At 63.1% G+C, this 24,283-nt stretch overlaps 3 protein-coding genes across 3 annotated transcripts; 1 reads left to right on the forward strand and 2 right to left on the reverse strand.

The window, feature by feature from the left end:
* Nucleotides 1–17: 17 nt before the first annotated feature.
* Nucleotides 18–7,388, reverse strand: LOC121063237 (uncharacterized threonine-rich GPI-anchored glycoprotein PJ4664.02-like; the record flags this gene model as incomplete). Its single annotated transcript, XM_040543605.1, has 11 exons — nucleotides 18–38; nucleotides 73–360; nucleotides 588–715; nucleotides 832–939; nucleotides 1,122–1,326; nucleotides 2,934–3,016; nucleotides 3,060–3,111; nucleotides 3,585–3,635; nucleotides 4,434–4,538; nucleotides 5,400–5,557; nucleotides 6,662–7,388. Coding segments are annotated over 11 exons (1,926 nt in total), but the record flags the coding sequence as incomplete, so codon positions are not given.
* Nucleotides 7,389–12,083: 4,695 nt separating this feature from the next.
* Nucleotides 12,084–19,814, forward strand: LOC121063245 (AP-1 complex subunit sigma-1A). Its single transcript, XM_040543611.1, has 6 exons — nucleotides 12,084–12,102; nucleotides 12,325–12,415; nucleotides 13,524–13,702; nucleotides 15,882–15,990; nucleotides 17,811–17,948; nucleotides 19,556–19,814. Coding segments are annotated over exons 1-6 (567 nt in total). The 5' UTR covers nucleotides 12,084–12,100; the 3' UTR covers nucleotides 19,604–19,814.
* Nucleotides 19,815–20,290: 476 nt separating this feature from the next.
* VGF (VGF nerve growth factor inducible) lies at nucleotides 20,291–22,564 on the reverse strand (the record flags this gene model as incomplete). Its single annotated transcript, XM_040543606.1, has 2 exons — nucleotides 20,291–21,226; nucleotides 21,263–22,564. Coding segments are annotated over 2 exons (1,896 nt in total), but the record flags the coding sequence as incomplete, so codon positions are not given.
* Nucleotides 22,565–24,283: the final 1,719 nt, after the last annotated feature.

The following is a 24,283-nucleotide window of genomic DNA, read 5'->3' on the forward strand; positions in this document are numbered from 1 at the left end:
CGGGGAGAGAGAGGCTGTCAGGGACCCTTTTCTGGAGCCTCCCCGAGGGGTTGGGTGGCGAGGGGTGAGTACGGGACACCCACAGGAGTCATTCTCGCAGTCGCCCTGGCTTTCGGCAGTCTCCTGAAGCTTCTGCACCAGCTCCTGCGTCTTGTTCTGGAACTCCTCGGTCAGGTTGGGGCTGGCGGTGGTTCTGAAGATGACCTCGTGGTCCACGTTGAGGCCGGTGCCCACAGGGGAGGACGCGGAGGCTCCCCCGGCCCTGCGTACCCGGGCTCCCTGCCTGCTGGAGGCCGCCGGCACAATGCGGAGGATCTTCACGCCCTCGTAGCCAGGCACAGAGCTGTAGATCTTGGCCATCTGCCAGGGCAAGGGGCGCAGTGAGGATAGGTCTGGTGCAGCCCGGCCTCCCCTCACGGGGCCTGGCCTCCCCTCTCACTCCCAGCCTCCCCTCTCGCTCCCAGCCTCCTGTTGTGCTCCCAAACTCCCCTTGTGCACCCTGATCTCCCCTTGATCTGTCAGCCTCCCCTCAGGTTCCCAGCCTTCCCTCGCGGGGCCCAGCTTCCCCTTGTGCTCCCGGGCCTCACCTCCTGCCGGAATTGCTTCTCAAAGTTCTCATAGGCCTCCGAGCGGGGGTCCTGCAGCTCCTCCGTGTAGATGAAGTTGGTGACGGTCACCACCAGCTCCACGTTGGCCACGATCGTCCCCTCAATAGCTGCGGGAGGCAGGAGGAGAGTGAGCATGGGGGGGCCGGGGCTGGGCGGAGGCCATTGGCCAGGGGGAGGCCATGAGCAGGGGGGAGGCCGTGGGCTGGGGGCAGGCCGCACTTACGGATCTCGGTGGTGATGGAGTCGCTGAAGAACTCGCACAAAGGGCCATAGAAGTCAGAGACGCAGATGCACTTGACACCGTCGTACTTGCCTCCATTCTGGCAGACCACTGCAGGGAGAGTGGAGGTCAGGGGGCGCCTTGGGGGGCACCCAGATGTCGGGGTCCCACGAGGAGAGCCCGAGGAGGTTGGGGGCGAGGGGCAGCGATGGAGGCCTGGGAGGAGGGGCGGAGGAGGGAGGAGGGCGAGAGGAGGGAGGACAGGAAGGATATGGAGGCTGACCTGGAGGAACAGTGGTGGTCGTTCGGGTGGTGGTGGTTGTTGGGGTGGTGGGGGTAGTGGGGGTGGTTGTTGGGGTGGTGGTAGTGGTGGTGGTCGTGGTCGTTGGGGTGGTGGTAGTGGTGGTGGTCGTGGTCGTTGGGGTGGTGGTAGTGGTGGTGGTTGTGGTCATTGGGGTGGTGGTGGTCGTTGTGGTCGTCGTGGTAGTGGTCATGGTGCTGGTTGTGGTCGTTGGGGAGGTGGTGGTGGTTACGGGGGTGGTGGTGGTGGTCACTGGGGAGGTGGTGGGGGACACTAGAGCTGTACTGGTGGTTCCTGGGATAGTGCTGGAGGTCACTGGGGAGGTGTCGGAGGTCACTGGGATGCTGCTTGAGGTCACTGGGAAGGTGCTGGAGGTCACTGGGAAGGTGCTGGAGCTCCCTGGGGAGATGCTGGAGCTCACTGGGGAGGTGCTGGAAGTCACTGGGACAGTGCTGGAAGTCACTGGGACGGTGCTGGAGATCACTGGGGAGGTGCTGGAGGTCACTGGGACGGTGCTGGTGGTCACTGGGACGGTGCTGGAGATCACTGGGGAGGTGCCGGCGGTCACTGGGTTGCTGCTTGACGTCACTGGGGAGGTGCTGGAGCTCACTGGGGAGGTGCTGGAGGTCACTGGGAAGGTGCTGGAGCTCACTGGGACGGTGCTGGAGATCACTGGGAAGGTGCTGGAGGTGTCTGGGGAGGTGCTGGAGGTCGCTGGGGAGGTGCTGGGGGTGTCTGGGGAGATGCTGGAGGTCACTGGGGAGGTGCTGGAGGTCACTGGGGAGGTGCTGGAGCTCACTGGGGAGGTGCTGGAAGTCACTGGGACGGTGCTGGAGATCACTGGGGAGGTGCTGGAGGTCACTGGGACGGTGCTGGTGGTCACTGGGATGGTGCTGGAGCTCACTGGGGAGGTGCCGGAGGTCACTGAGATGGTGCTGGAGCTCCCTGGGGAGGTGCTGGAGCTCACTGGGGAGGTGCTGGAAGTCACTGGGACAGTGCTGGAAGTCACTGGGATGGTGCTGGAGATCACTGGGGAGGTGTTGGAGGTCACTGGGATGCTGCTTGAGGTCACTGGGGAGGTGCTGGAGGTCACTGGGAAGGTGCTGGAGCTCACTGGGGAGGTGCTGGAAGTCACTGGGGAGGTGCTAGAGCTCACTGGGGAGGTGTTGGACGTCACTGGGACAGTGCTGGAAGTCACTGGGACGGTGCTGGAGATCACTGTGGAGGTGTTGGAGGTCACTGGGGAGGTGCTGGAAGTCACTGGGACAGTGCTAGAAGTCACTGGGACGGTGCTGGAGATCACTGGGGATGTGCTGGAGGTCACTGGGATGCTGGTGGTCACTGGAACGGTGCTGGAGATCACTGGGGAGGTGCCGGAGGTCACTGGGTTGCTGCTTGACGTCACTGGGGAGGTGCTGGAGCTCACTGGGGAGGTGCTGGAGGTGTCTGGGGAGGTGCTGGAGGTCACTGGGAAGGTGCTGGAGATCACTGGGGAGGTGCTGGAGGTGTCTGGGGAGGTGCTGGAGGTCGCTGGGGAGGTGCTGGGGGTGTCTGGGGAGATGCTGGAGGTCACTGGGGAGGTGCTGGAGTTCACTGGGGAGGTGCTGGAAGTCACTGGGGAGGTGCTGGAGCTCACTGGGGAGGTGCTGGAAGTCACTGGGACAGTGCTGGAAGTCACTGGGACGGTGCTGGAGATCACTGGGGAGGTGCCGGAGGTCACTGAGATGGTGCTGGAGCTCCCTGGGGAGGTGCTGGAGCTCACTGGGGAGGTGCTGGAGGTCACTGGGACGGTGCTGGAAGTCACTGGGACGGTGCTGGAGATCACTGGGGAGGTGCTGGAGCTCACTGGGGAGGTGCTGGAAGTCACTGGGACAGTGCTGGAAGTCGCTGGAACGGTGCTGGAGATCACTGGGGAGGTGCTGGAGCTCACTGGGGAGGTGCTGGAAGTCACTGGGACGGTGCTGGAAGTCACTGGGATGGTGCTGGAGATCACTGGGGAGGTGTTGGAGGTCACTGGGACAGTGCTGGTGATCACTGGGACGGTGCTGGAGATCACTGGGGAGGTGTCGGAGGTCACTGGGATGCTGCTTGAGGTCACTGGGAAGGTGCTGGAGGTCACTGGGAAGGTGCTGGAGCTCCCTGGGGAGATGCTGGAGCTCACTGGGGAGGTGCTGGAAGTCACTGGGACAGTGCTGGAAGTCACTGGGACGGTGCTGGAGATCACTGGGGAGGTGCTGGAGGTCACTGGGACGGTGCTGGTGGTCACTGGGACGGTGCTGGAGATCACTGGGGAGGTGCCGGCGGTCACTGGGTTGCTGCTTGACGTCACTGGGGAGGTGCTGGAGCTCACTGGGGAGGTGCTGGAGGTCACTGGGAAGGTGCTGGAGCTCACTGGGACGGTGCTGGAGATCACTGGGAAGGTGCTGGAGGTGTCTGGGGAGGTGCTGGAGGGCACTGGGGAGGTGCTGGAGCTCACTGGGGAGGTGCTGGAAGTCACTGGGACGGTGCTGGAGATCACTGGGGAGGTGCTGGAGGTCACTGGGACGGTGCTGGTGGTCACTGGGATGGTGCTGGAGCTCACTGGGGAGGTGCCGGAGGTCACTGAGATGGTGCTGGAGCTCCCTGGGGAGGTGCTGGAGCTCACTGGGGAGGTGCTGGAGGTCACTGGGACGGTGCTGGAAGTCACTGGGACGGTGCTGGAGATCACTGGGGAGGTGCTGGAGCTCCCTGGGGAGGTGCTGGAGCTCACTGGGGAGGTGCTGGAAGTCACTGGGACAGTGCTGGAAGTCACTGGGATGGTGCTGGAGATCACTGGGGAGGTGTTGGAGGTCACTGGGATGCTGCTTGAGGTCACTGGGGATGTGCTGGAGGTCACTGGGAAGGTGCTGGAGCTCACTGGGGAGGTGCTGGAAGTCACTGGGGAGGTGCTAGAGCTCACTGGGGAGGTGTTGGACGTCACTGGGACAGTGCTGGAAGTCACTGGGACGGTGCTGGAGATCACTGGGGAGGTGTTGGAGGTCACTGGGGAGGTGCTGGAAGTCACTGGGACAGTGCTAGAAGTCACTGGGACGGTGCTGGAGCTCACTGGGGATGTGCTGGAGGTCACTGGGACGGTGCTGGTGGTCACTGGGACGGTGCTGGAGATCACTGGGGAGGTGCTGGTGGTCACTGGGACGGTGCTGGAGATCACTGGGGAGGTGCTGGAGCTCACTGGGGAGGTGCTGGAGGTGTCTGGGGAGGTGCTGGAGGTCACTGGGAAGGTGCTGGAGATCACTGGGGAGGTGCTGGAGGTGTCTGGGGAGGTGCTGGAGGTCGCTGGGGAGGTGCTGGGGGTGTCTGGGGAGATGCTGGAGGTCACTGGGGAGGTGCTGGAGCTCACTGGGGAGGTGCTGGAAGTCACTGGGGAGGTGCTGGAGCTCACTGGGGAGGTGCTGGAAGTCACTGGGACAGTGCTGGAAGTCACTGGGACGGTGCTGGAGATCACTGGGGAGGTGCCGGAGGTCACTGAGATGGTGCTGGAGCTCCCTGGGGAGGTGCTGGAGCTCACTGGGGAGGTGCTGGAGGTCACTGGGACGGTGCTGGAAGTCACTGGGACGGTGCTGGAGATCACTGGGGAGGTGCTGGAGCTCACTGGGGAGGTGCTGGAAGTCACTGGGACAGTGCTGGAAGTCGCTGGAACGGTGCTGGAGATCACTGGGGAGGTGCTGGAGCTCACTGGGGAGGTGCTGGAAGTCACTGGGACGGTGCTGGAAGTCACTGGGATGGTGCTGGAGATCACTGGGGAGGTGTTGGAGGTCACTGGGACAGTGCTGGTGATCACTGGGACGGTGCTGGAGATCACTGGGGAGGTATCGGAGGTCACTGGGATGCTGCTTGACGTCACTGGGGAGGTGCTGGAGCTCCCTGGGGAGATGCTGGAGCTCACTGGGGAGGTGCTGGAAGTCACTGGGACAGTGCTGGAAGTCACTGGGACGGTGCTGGAGATCACTGGGGAGGTGCTGGAGGTCACTGGGACGGTGCTGGTGGTCACTGGGACGGTGCTGGAGATCACTGGGGAGGTGCCGGCGGTCACTGGGTTGCTGCTTGACGTCACTGGGGAGGTGCTGGAGCTCACTGGGGAGGTGCTGGAGGTCACTGGGAAGGTGCTGGAGCTCACTGGGACGGTGCTGGAGATCACTGGGAAGGTGCTGGAGGTGTCTGGGGAGGTGTTGGAGGTCGCTGGGGAGGTGCTGGGGGTGTCTGGGGAGATGCTGGAGGTCACTGGGGAGGTGCTGGAGGTCACTGGGGAGGTGCTGGAGCTCACTGGGGAGGTGCTGGAAGTCACTGGGACGGTGCTGGAGATCACTGGGGAGGTGCTGGAGGTCACTGGGACGGTGCTGGTGGTCACTGGGATGGTGCTGGTGGTCACTGGGATGGTGCTGGAGCTCCCTGGGGAGGTGCCGGAGGTCACTGAGATGGTGCTGGAGCTCCCTGGGGAGGTGCTGGAGCTCACTGGGGAGGTGCTGGAAGTCACTGGGACAGTGCTGGAAGTCACTGGGATGGTGCTGGAGATCACTGGGGAGGTGTTGGAGGTCACTGGGATGCTGCTTGAGGTCACTGGGGAGGTGCTGGAGGTCACTGGGAAGGTGCTGGAGGTCACTGGGAAGGTGCTGGAGCTCCCTGGGGAGATGCTGGAGCTCACTGGGGAGGTGTCGGAGGTCACTGGGACAGTGCTGGAAGTCACTGGGACGGTGCTGGAGATCACTGGGGAGGTGTTGGAGGTCACTGGGGAGGTGCTGGAAGTCACTGGGACAGTGCTAGAAGTCACTGGGACGGTGCTGGAGCTCACTGGGGATGTGCTGGAGGTCACTGGGACGGTGCTGGTGGTCACTGGGACGGTGCTGGAGATCACTGGGGAGGTGCCGGAGGTCACTGGGTTGCTGCTTGACGTCACTGGGGAGGTGCTGGAGCTCACTGGGGAGGTGTTGGAGGTCACTGGGGAGGTGCTGGAAGTCACTGGGACAGTGCTAGAAGTCACTGGGACGGTGCTGGAGCTCACTGGGGATGTGCTGGAGGTCACTGGGACGGTGCTGGTGGTCACTGGGACGGTGCTGGAGATCACTGGGGAGGTGCCGGAGGTCACTGGGTTGCTGCTTGACGTCACTGGGGAGGTGCTGGAGCTCACTGGGGAGGTGCTGGAGGTGTCTGGGGAGGTGCTGGAGGTCACTGGGAAGGTGCTGGAGATCACTGGGGAGGTGCTGGAGGTGTCTGGGGAGGTGCCGGAGGTCACTGGGTTGCTGCTTGATGTCACTGGGGAGGTGCTGGAGATCACTGGGGAGGTGCTGGAGGTGTCTGGGGAGGTGCTGGAGGTCGCTGGGGAGGTGCTGGGGGTGTCTGGGGAGATGCTGGAGGTCACTGGGGAGGTGCTGGAGTTCACTGGGGAGGTGCTGGAAGTCACTGGGGAGGTGCTGGAGCTCACTGGGGAGGTGCTGGAAGTCACTGGGACAGTGCTGGAAGTCACTGGGACGGTGCTGGAGATCACTGGGGAGGTGCCGGAGGTCACTGAGATGGTGCTGGAGGTGTCTGGGGAGGTGCCGGAGGTCACTGAGATGGTGCTGGAGCTCACTGGGGAGGTGCTGGAGGTCACTGGGATGGTGCTGGAGGTGTCTGGGGAGGTGCCGGAGGTCACTGAGATGGTGCTGGAGGTCGCTGGGGAGGTGCTGGAGCTCACTGGGGAGGTGCTGGAAGTCACTGGGACAGTGCTGGAGGTCACTGGGACGGTGCTGGAGATCACTGGGATGGTGCTAGAGATCACTGGGGAGGTACCGGAGGTCACTGAGATGGTGCTGGAGATCACTGGGGAGGTGTCGGAGGTCACTGGGGAGGTGCTGGAGACCACTGGGACAGTACTGGAGGTCTCTGGGGAGGTGCTGGAGGTCACTGGGATGGTGCTAGAGGTCGCTGAGGAGGTGTTGGAGGTCACTGGGATGGTGCTGGAGGTCTCTGGGGTGGTGCTGGAGGTGTCTGTGGAGGTGCTGGAGGTGTCTGGGGAGGTGCTGGAAGTGTCTGGGGAGATGCTGGAGGTCACTGGGGAGATGCTGGAGGTGTCTGGGGAGGTGCTGGAGGTGTCTGGGGAGGTGCTGGAAGTGTCTGGGGAGATGCTGGAGCTCACTGGGGAGATGCTGGAAGTGTCTGGGGAAGTGCTGGAGTTCACTGGAGAGGTCCTGGAGGCCACTGGGGAGATGCTGGAGGTGTCTGGGGTGGTGCTGGAGGTCACTGGGGAGGTGCTGGACGTGTCTGGGGAGGTGCTGGAGCTGTCTGGGGAGATGCTGGAAGTGGCTGGGGGGGTGCTGGAGGTCGCTGGGGAGGTGCTGGGGGTCTCTGGGGAGGTGCTGGGGGTCTCTGGGGAGATGCTGGAGGTGGCTAGGGGGGTGCTGGAGGTGTCTGGGGTGGTGCTGGAGGTCACTGGGGAGATGGTGGAGGTGTCCGGGTAGATGCTGGAGGTCGCTGGGGAGGTGCTGGGGGTGTCTGGGGAGGTGCTGGAGGTCGCTGAGGAGGTGCTGGGGGTGTCTGGGGAGGTGGTGGAGGTCACTGGGGAGGTGCTGGAGGTGTCTGGGGAGGTGCTGGAGGTCACTGGGAAGGTGCTGGAGATCACTGGGGAGGTGCTGGGGGTCTCTGGGGAGGTGCTGGAGGTGTCTGGGGAGGTGCTGGAGGTGTCTGGGGAGGTGCTGGAGGTCACTGGGGAGGTGCTGGAGCTCACTGGGGATGTGCTGGAGGTCACTGTGGAGGTGCTGGAGGTCACTGTGGAGGTGCTGGGGGTCTCTGGGGAGGTGCTGGAGGTGTCTGTGGAGGTGCTGGAGGTCACTGTGTAGATGCTGGAGGTCGCTGGAGAGATGCTTGAGGTCACTGGGGAGATGCTGGAGGTCACTGGGGAGATGCTGGAGGTGTCTGGGGATATGCTGGAGGTGTCTGGGGAGGTGCTGGAGGTGTCTGGGGAGGTGCTGGAGGTCACTGTGTAGATGCTGGAGGTCGCTGGAGAGATGCTGGAGGTCACTGGGGAGATGCTGGAGGTCACTGGGGAGATGCTGGAGGTCACTGGGGAGGTGCTGGAGGTGACTGGGGAGGTGTTGGAGGTCACTTGGGAGATGCTGGAGGTCTCCGGGTAGGTGCTGGACGTGGCTGGGGAGGTTCTGGATCTCACTGGGGAGATCCGGGAGGTCACTGTGTAGATGCTGGAGGTCGCTGGAGAGATGGTGGAGGTCACTGGGGAGGTGCTGGAGGTGTCTGCGGTGGTGCTGAAGGTGTCTGTGGAGGTGCTAGAGCTGTCTGGGGAGGTGCTGGAGGTCACTGGGGAGATGGTGGAGGTCACTGGGGAGATGCTGGAGGTGTCTGGGGAGGCGCTGGAGGTGGCTGGGGAGGTGTTGGAGGTCACTTGGGAGATGCTGTAGGTCTCCTGATAGGTGCTGGAGGTGGCTGGGGAGGTGCTGGAGCTCACTGGGGAGATCCTGGAGGTCACTGTGTAGATGCTGGAGGTCGTTGGAGAGATGCTGGAGGTCACTGGGGAGATGCTGGAGGTGTCTGCGGTGGTGCTGGAGGTGTCTGGGGAGATGGTGGAGGTCACTGGGGAGGTGCTGGAGGTCACTGGGACAGTACTGGAGGTCACTGGGGAGGTGCTGGAGGTGTCTGTGGAGGTGCTGGAGGTGTCTGGGAAGGTGCTGGAGGTCACTGGGGAGATGCTGGAGGTCTCTGTGGAGGCCGTGCAGGTGTCTGGGGAGATAATGGAGGTCACTGCCGAAATTATGTAGGTCCCTTCTGTGGTGGTGCTGCTTCCTTTTGATGTAGAGGCCACGTCACTGAGCGCCGTGTGGAGGCTGCCCCGTCCCGCACCTTTCCCCTTTGTACCCTCCGGCCTCGCCTGTGTCTGTTCCCATCCTGGCCTCTCCCCCACTTTCGCTTTCATCTGACCCTTGTCCTGTTCCCGTTCACACGTCCGTGGGACGGGTGGGGCGGAGGCCGCATGGGAGGACGTGGCCTCTGCTGTCCCAATTCTGGCCTCCAGTGCCCCATTTGTGGCCTCAACTGCCCCAATTCTGGCCTCCTGTGCCCCAATTTTTGCCTCCACTGCCACAATTCTGGCCTCCACCGCCCCAGTTCATCGTCTACACTGCCCCGATTTGTGGCCTTGCCCCAATTTTGGCCTCCACTGGGCCTCATCAGTGCCATCACCGCGGGGTGGGGCGCTGTGGAATATCCCCATCCCTGTCCTTGTCCCCATCCCCCTCCCCAATGTCCCTGTCCCTGTCCCCAATGTCCCTGTCACCCACCCCAGTGTCCCCATCCCCCTCCCCAATGTCCTGTCCCTGTCCCCAGGAGGATGGTGCCACCTCGGGCCGTGGAGGCCGATTCCCCCCTGAGCCTCCCCAACACACCCCAACGAGATGCCCCAGGGGAGGCCGCCTCCTCCCGCCCCTATGGCTGCGTTTTGGTGCCCCCCGGCCGGGCTCCACTCACCTGTTGCATCCCCGTAGAGGAGGAGGAGGAAGAGGAGGAGGAAGGCCCGGGTGCAAGACCCCATCTTGGTGCCCCCCAGCCCTGCGGCGCTGCCAGCAGCATCCCGGTGCGGAGCCATGCCTGGGGCAGGAGTGGCAGTGGGGAACTTTGCCCCTCTGCGGGGAGGAGCTGCTCATCCCCGGGGTGGGTGGTGGTTGGGGGACGGGCCGTGCCCGGACCAATCGTGGGCACCGTGACCGTGGGGACAAACATGACGGTCCCCTCCCCGTTATCAGGGACAGCCGCGATGTTCCCCTCCCCGTTATCGCTGCTCTAGGGGTATCGCGGTGTCCCAGGGAGGGGGTGTTTGTACCTTTTTGGGGTGAATCTGACCCAAATTGGGAAGTGGGGTTGGGGTTGGGGGACTGTAGGTTGATTCCAGCTATTGTGAGGTCTTCCCAGGTTGTGTCCAACCATTGTTGGGTTCTCCAAGATCGATTCCAACCATCTTTGTGTCCCCCAAGATCATTTCCAACCATTGTTGTGTCCCCCAAGATCAATTCCAGTCATTGCTGGGTCCTCCAAGATCATTCCAACCATTGTTGGGTCCTCTAATTTTGATTCCAACCATCGTTGGGTCTTCTAAGATTGATTCCTACCATCGTTGGGGCCTCCAAGATCACTTCCAATCATGATTGGGTCCCCCAAGATCAATTCCAAACATTGTTGGGTCTTTTCAGACCATTTTCAACCACGGCCATTTTCAAACATGGCCAGGTCTTCCCAGGTCAATTCCAACCAACGCTGGGTCCTCCAAGTTCGTTTCCAATGATCGTTGGGTCCTTCACAATCGATTCCAACCATCGTTGGGTCCCCTAAGATCAGTTCCAACCATCTTTGGGTCCTCCCAGATTGATTCCAACCATCGTTGGGTCTTCTCACACAATTTTCAACCATGGCCAGGTCTTCCAAGACCACTTTCAACCACCATTGGGTTCTTCAAGATCATTTCCAACCATCTTTGGATCCCCTAAGATCAATTCCAACCATCTTCAGGTCCTCCTAGATTGATTCCAACCATTGTTATGTCCTCCAAGATCGATTCCATCCACCGTTTGGTCCCCCAAGATCATTTCCAACCACCGCTGGGTCTTCTCAGACCATTTTCAACCATGGCCAGGTTTTCCAAGATCACTTTCAACCACCATTGGGTCCTCCAAGTTTGTTTCAAATGATTGTTGGATCCTCCAAGATTGATTCCAACTACCGTTGGGTCTTCCAAGATCATTTCCAACCACCCTTGGGTCTTCTCAGACCATTTTCAACTACGGCCAGGTCTTCCTGGATCGATTCTTGGGTCTTCTCAGGTCCCTTCCAGCCACGGTTGCGTCCTCTCAAATCTTCTCCGCTCCCAGCCAGGTCTTCCCAAATTGTTTCTGGTTCCTCCCAGAGACTGAGAGCTCATGGGTATGGATTAAAGGGCAGACATCCACTGTCGATACCACGGCCACCAGATGAGGAAGAGGAGGAGATGAAGTCTTCTTCACACAGCTCCAAGCAGCCTCTCGGTCTCCCTGGTTCTCCTGGAGAACTTCAACCACCCCGATACCTGCTGGGAAGACCAAACAGCGAGGCACAAACCATCCAGGAGGTTCCTGCAGGGCATCGATGACCACGATCACCATCTCAAGATGTTTCTCCACCACACAGGTGGCGGAGGAGCCAACGGGGAGAGGAAGGACGAGTTGGAGACCTCGGCTGCAGCAACCGCAGGATGACGGAGGCCAGGACCTCGCAGGAAGGAAGCCAGGCTCCAACCACCCCAATTTGCGGAAAGTTGGACTTCAGGGGGTCTCGGCCCCATAGATGTGGGTCTAGACTCCATAGATGTGGGTCTGGGAGGGGTTTGTGCCCCATGGATGTGGGTCTAGGCCCCACGGACATGGGTCTGGGGGGTCTGGGCCCCATAAATTTGGGTCTGGGGGGGGTCTAGGCCCCATAGATGTGGGTCTGGGCGGTCTCGACCCCATAGATTTCGGTTTGGGGGCTCTCAGTCCCATAGATGTGGGTCTGGGAGGGGCTTGTGCCCCATGGATGGGGGTCTGGGGGGTCTTGGCCGCATACATTTGGGTCTTGGGGGTCTCATCCCCATAGATGTGGGTCTGGGAGGGGTTTGTGCCCCATGGATGTGGGTCTAGGCCCCATGGACGTGGGTCTGGGGGGTCTTGCCACCATAGATTTGGGTCTGGGGGTTTTGGCCCCATAGATTTGGGTCTGAGAGGGGTTTGTGCCCCACAGATTTGGGTCTGAGGGGCCTCAGACCCCTAGATTTGGGCCTGGGGGAGTTTGGCCCCATAGATTTGGGTCTGGGAGGGGTTTGTGCGTCATGGATGTGGGTCCAGGCCCCATAAATGTGGGTCGGGGGGGGTCTGGGCCCCATAGATGTGGGTCCAGGCCCCATGGATGTGGGCCCAGGCCCGCCCCGGCCTCTGTCCGGTTGCCATGGCGACAGCGCGGGCGCTGCCGTGGCAACAAGCCCCGCCCCTTGGCAACCGTTGCTACGGAGCCTCAGTCCCGCCCCGCTGTGGGCCCGTTGCCGGGGCAACGGCTCCGCCCCCCCGGCCCCGCCCCGTTGCCATGGCAGCGGGCCCCGCCCCTCCCGGAAGCGGCGCATGCGTGGTGAGGCCGGGCCCGGCGCGGCGGCGGCGGAGAGCGGCGGCGGCGGCGGCGGCAGCGGCTGCCGAGCCCACCGGAAGCGGAAGCGGGGGGAGGGACCGGAAGCGGAACCGAGTGGGGGGGACCGGAAGCGGCGCCATGGTGAGCGGCCCCGGGGCCGGGGCTGAGGCGGCGGGAAGAGGGGGGGGGGCAGCATCGGGCGGGAGGGGGATCACGTGGGCGGGGGGGGGAGGTCACGTGGGAAGGGGGGGTCACGTGGGGGGGTCACGTGGATGGGGGGGCACAGCCTCTCGCTCCCCGGCCCCACGGCCCCGCCCCCACCGCACAGCCCCCCCATATCCCACCCCGTAGCCCCTCCCCGCCCCATAGCCCCCCATAGCCCCCCGTCCCAGCCCCGTATCTACCCCCACCCCACACCCCAAAGCCCCCCAAATTCCCCCAAATCCCCCCATATCCCCCCATCCCAGCCCCAAATCCCCCCATATCTCCCCATCCCAGCCCCATATCTCCCCCGTACCCCCACCCCCCACCCCCATAACCCCCCCAAATCCCCACCCCACACCCCCAAATCCCCCATATCTCCCCATCCCAGCCCCATATCTCCCCCGTACCCCCACCCCCCACCCCATAACCCCCCCAAATCCCCACCCCACACCCCAAATCCCCCCATATCTCCCCATCCCAGCCCCATATCTCCCCCGTACCCTCACCCCCCGCCCCATAACCCCCCCAAATCCCCCCATATCCCCCCATCCCAGCCCCATATCCCCCCATATCTCCCCATATCCCCCCATCCCAGCCCCAAATCCCCCCATATCCCCCCCAAATCCCCCCATATCTCCCCATCCCAGCCCCATATCTCCCCCGTACCCCCACCCCCCACCCCATAAGCCCCCCAAATCCCCACCCCACACCCCAAATCCCCCCATATCTCCCCATCCCAGCCCCAAATCCCCCCATATCCCCCCCAAATCCCCCCATATCTCCCCATCCCAGCCCCATATCTCCCCCGTACCCTCACCGCCCGCCCCATAACCCCCCCAAATCCCCCCATATCCCCCCATCCCAGCCCCATATCCCCCCATATCTCCCCATATCCCCCCATATCTCCCCATCCCAGCCCCATTATCTCCCCCGTACCCCCACCCCCCACCCCATAAACCCCCCCAAATCCCCCCGCCCCACACCCCAAATCCCCCCGCCCGGACCCCATCCGCCCCCCCCCCCCTAACCCGCCTGCCGCCCGCAGATGCGCTTCATGCTGCTGTTCAGCCGGCAGGGCAAGCTGCGCCTGCAGAAGTGGTTCCTGGCCACGGCCGAGCGCGACAAGCGGAAGCTGGTGCGCGAGCTGATGCAGCTGGTGCTGGCGCGCAAGCCCAAGATGTGCAGCTTCCTCGAGTGGCGCGACCTCAAGGTGGTCTACAAGAGGTGGGGGGCGCGCGGGGGAGGCGACGGGGGGGGGGGGGGGGGGGGGCGAGGGTGGCGGCGCCCCGGGGTTTGGACCCCGGGGTTTGGCCCCGTTGCGGCCGGCCTTGTTGGTTGTACCCCAGAGCGTCCGTTTGGCCCCGTTGTGGCCGGCCCCATTGGCTTGGCCCCATAGCCTCCAACCCCATTGGCTTGGGCCCATTGGCTTGGCCCCATTGCATTTGGCCCCATAGCCTCTGGTCTCATTGGCTTGACCCCATAGCCTCCGGCCCCATTGGCTTGGCCCCATTGCCTCCAACCCCATAGACTCCAGCCCCATTGGCTTGGCCCTATTGTGTCCAGCCCCATTGGCTTGGCCCCATAGCCTCCAACCCCATTGGCTTGGGCCCATTGGCTTGGCCCCATTGCATTTGGCCCCATAGCCTCTGGTCTCATTGGCTTGACCCCATAGCCTCCGGCCCCATTGGCTTGGCCCCATTGCCTCCAACCCCATAGACTCCAGCCCCATTGGCTTGGCCCTATTGCGTCCAGCCCCATTGGCTTGGCTCCATCACCTCTGACCCCATTGGCTTGGTCCCATAGCCTCCAGCCCCATTGCCTTGGCCCCATTGGCTTGACCCCATAGCCTCTGATCTCATTGGCTTGGCCCCATGGCCTCCGACCCCATTGGCTTGGCCCCATTGCATCCAGCCCCATTGGCTTGGCTCCATCACCTCTGACCTCATTGGCTTGACCCCGTAGCCTCCAACCCCATTGGCTTGGCCCCGTTGCCTTGACCCCATAGCCTCTGATCTCATTGGCTTGACCCCGTAGCCTCCGACCCCATTGGCTTGGCCCCATTGCATCCGGCCCCGGTGGTGGTGCCCTACAGCCCCTGACCCCATTGCCCCCAGCCCCATTTTCCCCCCCCCCCCCATTTCCCCTATATCCCCACCATTCTCCCATTTCCCCCCATACCCCCCCATTTCCCCCTTATCCCCCCATTTCCCCCATATCTCCCCATCTCCCCCCTTTCCCCCACATCCCCCCATTCCCCCCCCCCCAATTTCCCCCATACGCCCCCATTCCCCCATATCCCCCTATATCCCCCCATCCCCCTTTCCCCTATATCCCCCCATTCCCCTATATCCCCCCATTTCCCCCTTATCCCCCCATTTCCCCTATATCCCCCCATTCCCCCCCCCAATTTCCCCTATATCACCCCTTCCCCCCACATTCCCCCCATACCCCCCATTCCCCCACACCCCCCAATTTCCCCTATATCCCCCCCATTCCCCCCACCCCCCCCATTCCCCCCATACCCCCCCATTCCCCCACACCCCCCCCATTTCCCCCATACCCCCCATTCCCCCACACCCCCCAATTTCCCCTATATCCCCCCCATTCCCCCCACCCCCCCCATTCCCCCCATACCCCCCCATTCCCCCACACCCCCCCCATTCCCCCCATACCCCCCCATTCCCCCACACCCCCCCCATTTCCCCCATACCCCCCATTCCCCCACACCCCCCAATTTCCCCTATATCCCCCCCATTCCCCCCACCCCCCCCATTCCCCCCATACCCCCCCATTCCCCCACACCCCCCCCATTCCCCCCACATCCCCCCATTCCCCCACACCCCCCAATTTCCCCTATATCCCCCCCATCCCCCCATATCCCCCCATTCCCCCCACATCCCCCCTTCCCCCCACATCCCCCCCATCTCCCCCATTCCCCCACACCCCCCCCATTCCCCCCACATCCCCCCATTCCCCCACACCCCCCAATTTCCCCTATATCCCCCCCATTCCCCCACATCCCCCCCATTTCCCCCACCCCCCTCCATTCCCCCCACACTCCCCAATTCCCCCTATATCACCCCCATTCCCCCCACCCCCCCATTCCCCCCACACCCCCCCCATTCCCCCCATACCCTCCCATTCCCCCCACCCCCCCCATTCCCCCCATACCCTCCCATTCCCCCCACCCCCCCCATTCCCCCCATACCCCCCCCCATTCCCCCCACACCCCCCCCATTCCCCCCACACCCCCCCATTCCCCCACACCCCCCCCATTTCCCCCATACCCCCCATTCCCCCACACCCCCCCATTTCCCCTATATCCCCCCCATTCCCCCACATCCCCCCGCGCCCCCCAACCCCCCCGGATGCGCGCCCCCAGCCCCCCGTGCCCCCCCCCCAGGTACGCCAGCCTCTACTTCTGCTGCGCCATCGAGGGCCAGGACAACGAGCTGATCACGCTGGAGCTCATCCACCGCTACGTCGAGCTGCTCGACAAGTACTTCGGCAGCGTGAGTCGCCCCGCGCGCCCGTCTGGGGGGGCTCGGGGGACCCTACAGAGCCGTTTCGGGGGCTGAGAACCCCCCCCCCCAGTTCCGTTTGGGGGGCTCAGGAACCCCACAGACCTGGTTTGGGGTCTCAAGAACCTCACAGATCCATTCGAGGGGCTCAGGAACCCCAAAGTCCCATTTGGGGTCAAGGGAACCCCCCCCAGAGACTCATTTGGGGGGGCTCAGAAACCCCAAAGTCCCATTTGGGGTCAAGGGAACCCCCCCCAGATCCGTTTGGGGGGCTCAGGAACCCCACAGACCTGGTTTGGGGTCTCAGGAACCCCCAGACCCAAATCAGGGGGGCTCAAGGACCCCACAGACCCATTTTGGGGGGGTTCAGGGACCCTATAGACCCGGTTTGGGGGGGCTCAGGGATCCTACAGAGCCATTTGGGGGCCTGAGAACCCCCCCCCAGATCCATTTGGGGGACTCAGGAACCCCAAAGTCCCATTTGGGGTCAAGGGAACCCCCCCCAGAGACTCATTTGGGGGGGCTCAGAAACCCCAAAGTCCCATTTGGGGTCAAGGGAACCCCCCCAGATCCGTTTGGGGGGCTCAGGAACCCCACAGACCTGGTTTGGGGTCTCAGGAACCCCCAGACCCAAATCAGGGGGGCTCAAGGACCCCACAGACCCATTTTGGGGGGGTTCAGGGACCCTATAGACCCGGTTTGGGGGGGCTCAGGGACCCTACAGAGCCATTTGGGGGCCTGAGAACCCCCCCCCCAGATCCATTTGGGGGACTCAGGAACCCCAAAGTCCCATTTGGGGTGAAGGGAACCCCACAAATCCATTTGGCAGCTCAGGGACCCCACAGACCCATTTTGGGGGGGTTCAGGGACCCCATGGACCCGGTTTGGGGCAGCTCGGGGACCCTGCAGATCCATTTGGGGGGGCTGAGAACCCCCCCAGACTCATTTGGGGGGCTCAGGAACCCCAAAGTCCCATTTGGGGTGAAGGGAATCCCACAAATCCATTTTAGGGGGCTCCAGGAATCCCCCAGACCCAATTCAGGGCGGGTCAGGGACCCTACAGACCCATTTGGGGGGCTCAGGAACCTCACAGACCTGGTTTGGGGTCTCAGACCCCCCCCCCAGCCCCATTTCTGGGTCTCAGACCCCCCCCAGCCCCAATTTAGGGGACTCCGGAGTCCCCCCAACCCCATTTCTGTGCCCCAGAACCCCATTTTTGTGCCCCCCGACCCCATTTTGGGGGCCCCCAAACCCTATCTCTGTGCCCCCCAACCCCATTTCTGTGTCCCCCAACCCCATTTCTGGGCCCCCCAGCTCCATTTCTGGGCCCCCCAACCCCATTTTTGGGCCCCCCAACCCCATTTTTGGGCCCCCCAAACCCCATCTCTGTGCCCCCCAGCCCCATTTCTGTGCCCCCCAACCCCATTTTTGTGTCCCCCAACCCCATTTCTGGGCCCCCCAACCCCATTTCTGGGCCCCCAACCCCCTTTTTTTGGTTCCCAGCCCCCCCCAGCCGCATTTTGGGGTCTCAGCCCTCCCTAGACCTGCCCCCAGCCCCATTTTAGGGGCCTCAGGAGTCCCCCCAGCCCCATTTCTGGGCCCCCCAACCCCATTTCTGGGCCCCCCAACCCCATTTTTGGGCCCCCCAACCCCATTTTTGGGCCCCCCAACCCCATTTCTGGGCCCCCAAACCCCATTTCTGTGGCCCCCGACCCCATTTTTTGGACTCCCAGCCCCCGTAGCGGGGTGGGGGCCCCCCCCGGTGATGGCCGTGCCCCCCCCCCCGGTGACGGCCGTGCCCCCCCCCCCAGGTGTGCGAGCTGGACATCATCTTCAACTTCGAGAAGGCGTACTTCATCCTGGACGAGTTCGTCATGGGCGGCGAGGTGCAGGACACCTCCAAAAAGAGCGTCCTCAAGGCCATCGAGCAGGCCGACCTGCTGCAGGAGGTGCCCCCCCGACCCCAAAACCCCCCCAGGGACCCCAAAAAGGACACGGGGACACCCCCAAGCCGGCACGGGGCTGATGGGACCCGTAGGGAGCCATAGAGAACCCCAAAACAGTTATGGGATCCCTATGGGGTGATGGGACCCCAAAAATGGGTACGGGATCCTTATAGGGTGGTGGGAGCTGTACGGACCCCAAAAGGGGCAGGGGACCCCCGTAGGGGGATGGGACCCATAGGGAGCCATAGGGAACCCCAAAATAGTCATAGGATCCCTGTAGGGTGCTGGGAGATGTAGAGACCCCAAAAATGGGTATGGGGTCCCTATAGGCTGATGGGATCCATAGGGACCCCAAAAATGGGTATGGGATCCCTATGGGGTGCTGGGACCCCAGAGGGACCCCAAAAGGGGCACGGGACGCCCATGGGGTGCTGGGGGCTGTGGGGAACCCCGTTATGTCCCTATGGGGTGATGGGACCTCGTAGAGACCCCAATCACACCTCCAAGAAGAGCGTCCTCAAGGCCATCGAGCAGGCCGACCTGCTGCAGGAGGTGCCCCCCCGACCCCAAAACCCCCCCCCGGGGACCCCAAAAGGGACGTGGGGACACCCCCAAGCCGGCACGGGGCTGATGGGACCCGTAGGGAGCCATAGAGAACCCCAAAACAGTTATGGGATCCCTATAGGGTGATGAGATCCGTAGGGACCCCAAAAGGGTTATGGGATCCCTATGGGGTGAGGGGACCCCAAAAATGGGTACGGGATCCTTATAGGGTGGTGGGAGCTGTACGGACCCCAAAAGGGGCACGGGACCCCCGTAGGGGGATGGGACCCATAGGGAGCCATAGGGAACCCCAAAAGGGTTATAGGATCCCTATAGGGTGCTGGGAGTTGTGGGGACCCCAAAAGGGTTATGGGACCCCCATGGGGTGATGGGACCCCAGAGGGACCCCCAAAAGGGGCATGGGACCCCCATGGGGTGATGGGACCCATAGGGAACCCCAAAAGGGTTATGGGATCCCTATAGGGTGATGGGACCCCAAAAATGGGTACGGGATCCCTATAGGGTGATGGGAGCTGTGGGGACCCCAAAAGGGTTATGGGATCTCCGGGGGGTGCTGGGACCCCAGAGGGACCCCAAAAGGGGCACGGGGCCCTCCCCAAGTTTTGTGCCCACCCCCCTCCCCTTGGTTTGTGCTCCCCCCCACCCCGATTTCTGCCCCCACCCCCACTTCTGTGACCCCCTCCCCAAATTTAATGCCCCCCCCTTTAGGTCTTTAACTCCTCCCCCCTTGGTTTGTGACCCTCCCCCCCCCGTGTTTTATGCCCCCTTCCCCCGGCTTTGTGACCCCCCCCCCCACAAAAAAAATTTGTGACCCCCTCCCCAAATTTAGTGACCCCCCCCTTTTGGTTTCTAACCCCCCTCCCTTTTGGTTTCTGACCCCCCCCGGGTTTCTGACCCCCCACCCCCAATTTTCTGACCTCCCCCCCCCCTTGGTTGGTGACCCCCTCCCCGGGTTTGTGACCCCCCCCTCCCCACATTTAGTGCCCCCCCTCAGGTTCCTGACCCCCCCCCCCTCTTTTCTGCCCCCCCCTTTTGTGCCCCCCCAGGAGGACGAGTCCCCCCGCAGCGTCCTGGAGGAGATGGGGCTGGCGTAGCCCCCCCCACCCCCCAGGGGGGCCCCCCCCCAGGACCCCCAAACGGAGCCGGGCTGGGGAGGTGGGCGCCCCCCCCCGCTGTAAATACAGCCCCTCCCCCACGCGCAGGGGGCGGGGAGCCCCCCCCAGCCCCCTCCCCTCTCACGGGGCCCCCCCGAAATGGGGGGGGGGCATTGGGGGGAAGCCCCCCCAGAATAAAAACGTGCGGAGACTCAGCTGATGCGTGGGATAATTAGGGGGGGTTAATTAGCATGGGAGGGGGGGGTAAATAGCACTGGGGGGGGGCAATTAGCATGGTGGGGGGTAATTGGCATGATGGGGGGGGGTAATTAACATGGGAGAGGGGGTAATTAGCACCGGGGGGGGCAATTGGGATCGGAGTGGGGGTAAATAGCATGGGAGGGGGGTAATTAGCATGGGATGAGGGTAATTAACGGGGGGGGCAATTAGAACAAGGGGGTCAATTAGCACAAGGGGGTCAGTTAGCACAAGGGGGGAGTAATTAGCACGAGGGGAAGACAGGAGGTTGGGAAGGGGACAATTAGCACAGAGGGGGGATTAATTAGCACCAGGGGGTAATTAATTGGGGGGGCAGTTAGCACCTGGGGGGGGTGTTAATTAGCCAGGGGGGGTAATTAGCCTGGGGTAATTAGTGGGGGGGGGGGCCCCAATAATGAGGGTAACTCGTACTAAAATAGTCGCTTTTATTCGTTAGCAAAAGTTGTGGTGGGGGCTATTTACATGGGGGGGGTACTGGGAGAACTGGGAGGGGGAACTGGGGAGACTGGGAGCTGGAGCGGGGAGTCGGGAATTGGGGAAACTGGGAGAACTGGGAGAGGGAAATGGGGGGTGTCAGGGACTGGAGGAACTGGGAAATGGGGGGAGTCTTGGACTGGGAAGAGGGCTCTGGGACTGGGGGAACTGGGAGGGGGGGCTCGTGGAGCACCTTGGGGGTATTTTGGGGTGGGGGTCACACATTTGGGGGTCCCCTTATTGGGGGGGGGGGGGCAACCATTATGGGGGGGGCACCTACCCCCTTGAGCCCCCCCCCCGCCGATAACTCCTCAACCGCGGGGGCCGAAACAACGTCGGCGCGCCTCCGCCGCCGCCACCCCCACCGCCGCGGTGCCGGCTTTGGGCGGGGATGACGTCATCGTCGTCGTCATCGGTGACGTCATCGTCGGGGGGGGCCAATCCCAGGGCCCCCCCCGCCACCGCCATGGCCGCCGCCGCCTCCTCCTTGCGCTTCTGCTCCACGTCGCGGATGATGTCGACCACGTCGTCGGCCGGCAGGTGCAGGCGGCTCGAGAGCTCGATCAGTTGGTCGATGGTGCCCGGGTCCAGCGGCGCGTCCGGCGCCGCCTCCTCGTCATCCTCATCCTCATCTTCATCCGCCGGCCGCACCGCCTCCGCCAGCTCCTGGGCCAGCGGGGGAACGGCGGCGCGGCTGGGGGCGTCTTCGCGGTTGGGGACGTTGGCGCGGTTGGGGACGCGGTTGAAGACGTCATCACGGTTGACGTCGTTGCGGTTGGGGACGTCACCACGGTTGAAGACGTCATCGCGGTTGGGGACGTTGGCACGGTTGGGGACATTGGCACGGAAGGGGATGCCATCGCGGTTGACATCATCGCGGTTGCGTACGTCATCGCGGTTGAAGATGTCATCGCGGTTGCGGATGTCATCGCGGTTGACGTCATCGCCACGGTTGGGGATGTCGTCGCGCATGGAGATGACGTCACCGCGCATCGGCATCCCGCCACGCATGGAGATGTCACCACGCATGGGGACATCGCCACGCATGGGGACACCGCTGCGTGTCGGCATCTTGCCACGCCGGGGGACGTCGCCGCGCACGGAGATGTCACCGCGCATGGAGATCTCGTTGGTCACAGGCACCTCGTTGGCCATGGCAACCTCGTTGGCCGTTGGGATCTTCTTGCCCATGAAGATCCTGTTGCCCACGGGGATCTTCTTGCCCATGAAGATCTCGTTGGCCATGGGGATCTCGTTGGCCATGGGGACTTCGTTGTTCATGGGGATCTCATTGGCCATGGGGACTTCGTTGGCCATGGGGATCTCATTGGTCATGGGGATCTCGTTGTTCATGAGGACCTCGTTGGCCATGGGGACCTCGTTGGCCATGGGGATCTCATTGTCCATTGGGATCTCATTGTCCATGGGGATCTCATTGTCCATGAGGAACCCATTGCCTACGGGGATCTCCTTGCCCATGGGGATCTCCTTACCCATGGGGATCATCTTGCCCATTGGGACCTCCTCGCCCATTGGGATCTTCTTGCCCATCGAGAACCCTTTACCCATCGGGGTCGCCTTGCCCATTGGGGTCGCCTTGCCCATCGGGATCGCCTTGCTCATGGAGATCGCCTCGCCCCCGGCGCTCGCCCTCCCCACGCCGCCCCTCTCCCCACCTCTCCCCCCCTCTCCTCCAACCTCTCCCACCTCCCCCCCTTCCTCCTCCTCTTCCTCCTCCTCCTCCTCCTCCTCCGACCTCTTATCCTGGGCAGCCGCGGCGGGCCCGTGGAGGAGGTAGCGCAGCAGGAGGTCGGAGGCCAGGTCGGCCAGGCGCTCCTCCTCGGCGGCGGCCTTGCGGGCGGCCTGGGCCTGCCGCCGGCTCTCGGCCAGCTCCTGGTAGCGCCGCTCCAGCAGCCGCTGCTCCAGGCTCTGCTGCTGCCGCAGCTGCCGGGCGCTGGCCCAGCTTCGGCCTCCTCCTCCTCCTCGCTCCCGGTCCCGCTTGGCCTCCGCTCGCAGCCTCCCCAGCTCCTCCAGCTCCTTCAGGACTTCGTCCGGCGGCGAGGAAGAGGAGGAGGAAGGGATTTGGGGAGGGGGGAAAAAGGGGCCGGGGAGGCGAGGGGAGGGGTGGGGGCGGCTTTGGGCCAGGAGGGTGATGGAGAGGAGGAGGGCGGCGCTGCGCAAGGGGCGGGCGGGGGGGGGGCATGATGCCTGGGGGGGCGGAAATAGAAGGGGGGGGTCAGGGGGTACGGGACCCCCGCCCTTCTCCCTTAATTCCCCTCCCCTCTCTCTTAATTCCGTGCCCCCCCCCTTTAATTCCTCCCCTCCCTTAATTTCTCACCCCCCTCCCTTAATTCCTCTTCCCCCCTCCCTGTGCTGGGGTCAGGGGTCACAGGACACCGCCCCCCCAAGTGCGCCCCCCCCGCCATGTGTTATGGACCCCCCCACACACAATGGGTTTTCCAAAGTGTCCCCCATGCTGTGCCCCCCCCCCTCGAAACTCCCCCCCAATCCCCCCATTGCACCCCAAGTGCCAGGACCCCCCCCCCCCCCCCATTGGGGTACCCCAAGGTCCCCCCCCCCCAAATTCTCCCCACCTCAAGTGCCCCCCCAAAATCCCCCCCCAAGTTGCCCCCCCCCCAATCCCCCCCCCCCCCGAATCCCCCCCCCAGAGGCACCCAGCAGGACCCCCACACTCCCCCCGCACATGCTGGCACCCATGGGTGCCCCCCCCCTGCGTGCCATTACCCCCCCCCCCCCCCCCGCGTCTCACACCCAGCACACGCAGCACACGCAATGCTCAGCACATACAGCGTGCTACACATACGGCAGCACATGCAATTCACATACAGCGCACACGCAATGCACATACAATGTACATGCAATGCACATGCAATGCACGCAGCACATAGAATGCAGCACTCACAACACACACAGCACATAAAACACGCACAGCACATGCGTGTACAGCACATACATGGACACACAGCACATACATGGACAGACACGGCACATACATGGACACACACGGCACATACGTGACTACAGCACGGCACGTATAACACACAGCACACGCGTGCAATGCACACACGATGCACTGCACATGCTTACACACGCACAGGACATACATTTACACACACTTCATGCATGTACACTCACTGCACATACATGTACATGCAATATACATACATATACACACCCTGCACACACACGTACACACACAGCACATACATTTACACACCCTACATGCCCGTACGCACACAGCACATCCGTTTACACGCCCAGCACATACACGTACACGCACTACACATACATATACATGCAATGTGCATGCATATACACACACAGCACATGCATTTGCATGTACTGCATGCATATAACTGCACTGCTCATACATGTAACTGCAATGTACATGCATAGACATGCAATGTACGTGCGTATACACTCACACGTACGTGTACACTCACCGCACATACATGTACATGCACTACATGCATATACACGCACCGCACATACATCTACATGCCCTACATGCATCTACACGCTCTGCACATACATGTAACTGCAATGCACACATATACACGCACCGCACATGCGTGTACATCCAATACATGCATCTACACGCAATGCACACGCATCCACACACATCACACCCACGCACACGTCACACGCAGCCCACGCGTGCCGCAGGGCCAGGACACGCCGCCCACCCCCGGTTAGGGCTGGGGGGGGGACACCCACAGCCGCCCCCTCCCCGTTTTAACCCAAGGTGGGGGGGGGGGGGGATTTACCGGTTCCCGGGGGGGTCGCTGCGGTCGCGGGGCGCCCCCCTGCTCCCTCCCCGGGCCGGGGGCGGGCGGCTCCCGGTGGTGCCCGGGGGGTGGGTCCCGGGGATCGATCCCGGTGCCTGGTCTCAGGGGCGGATCCGGT

This window comes from Cygnus olor, unplaced genomic scaffold (assembly GCF_009769625.2).
Source record: "Cygnus olor isolate bCygOlo1 unplaced genomic scaffold, bCygOlo1.pri.v2 scaffold_129_ctg1, whole genome shotgun sequence".
In the NCBI taxonomy this organism is placed as follows: Eukaryota; Metazoa; Chordata; class Aves; order Anseriformes; family Anatidae; genus Cygnus; species Cygnus olor.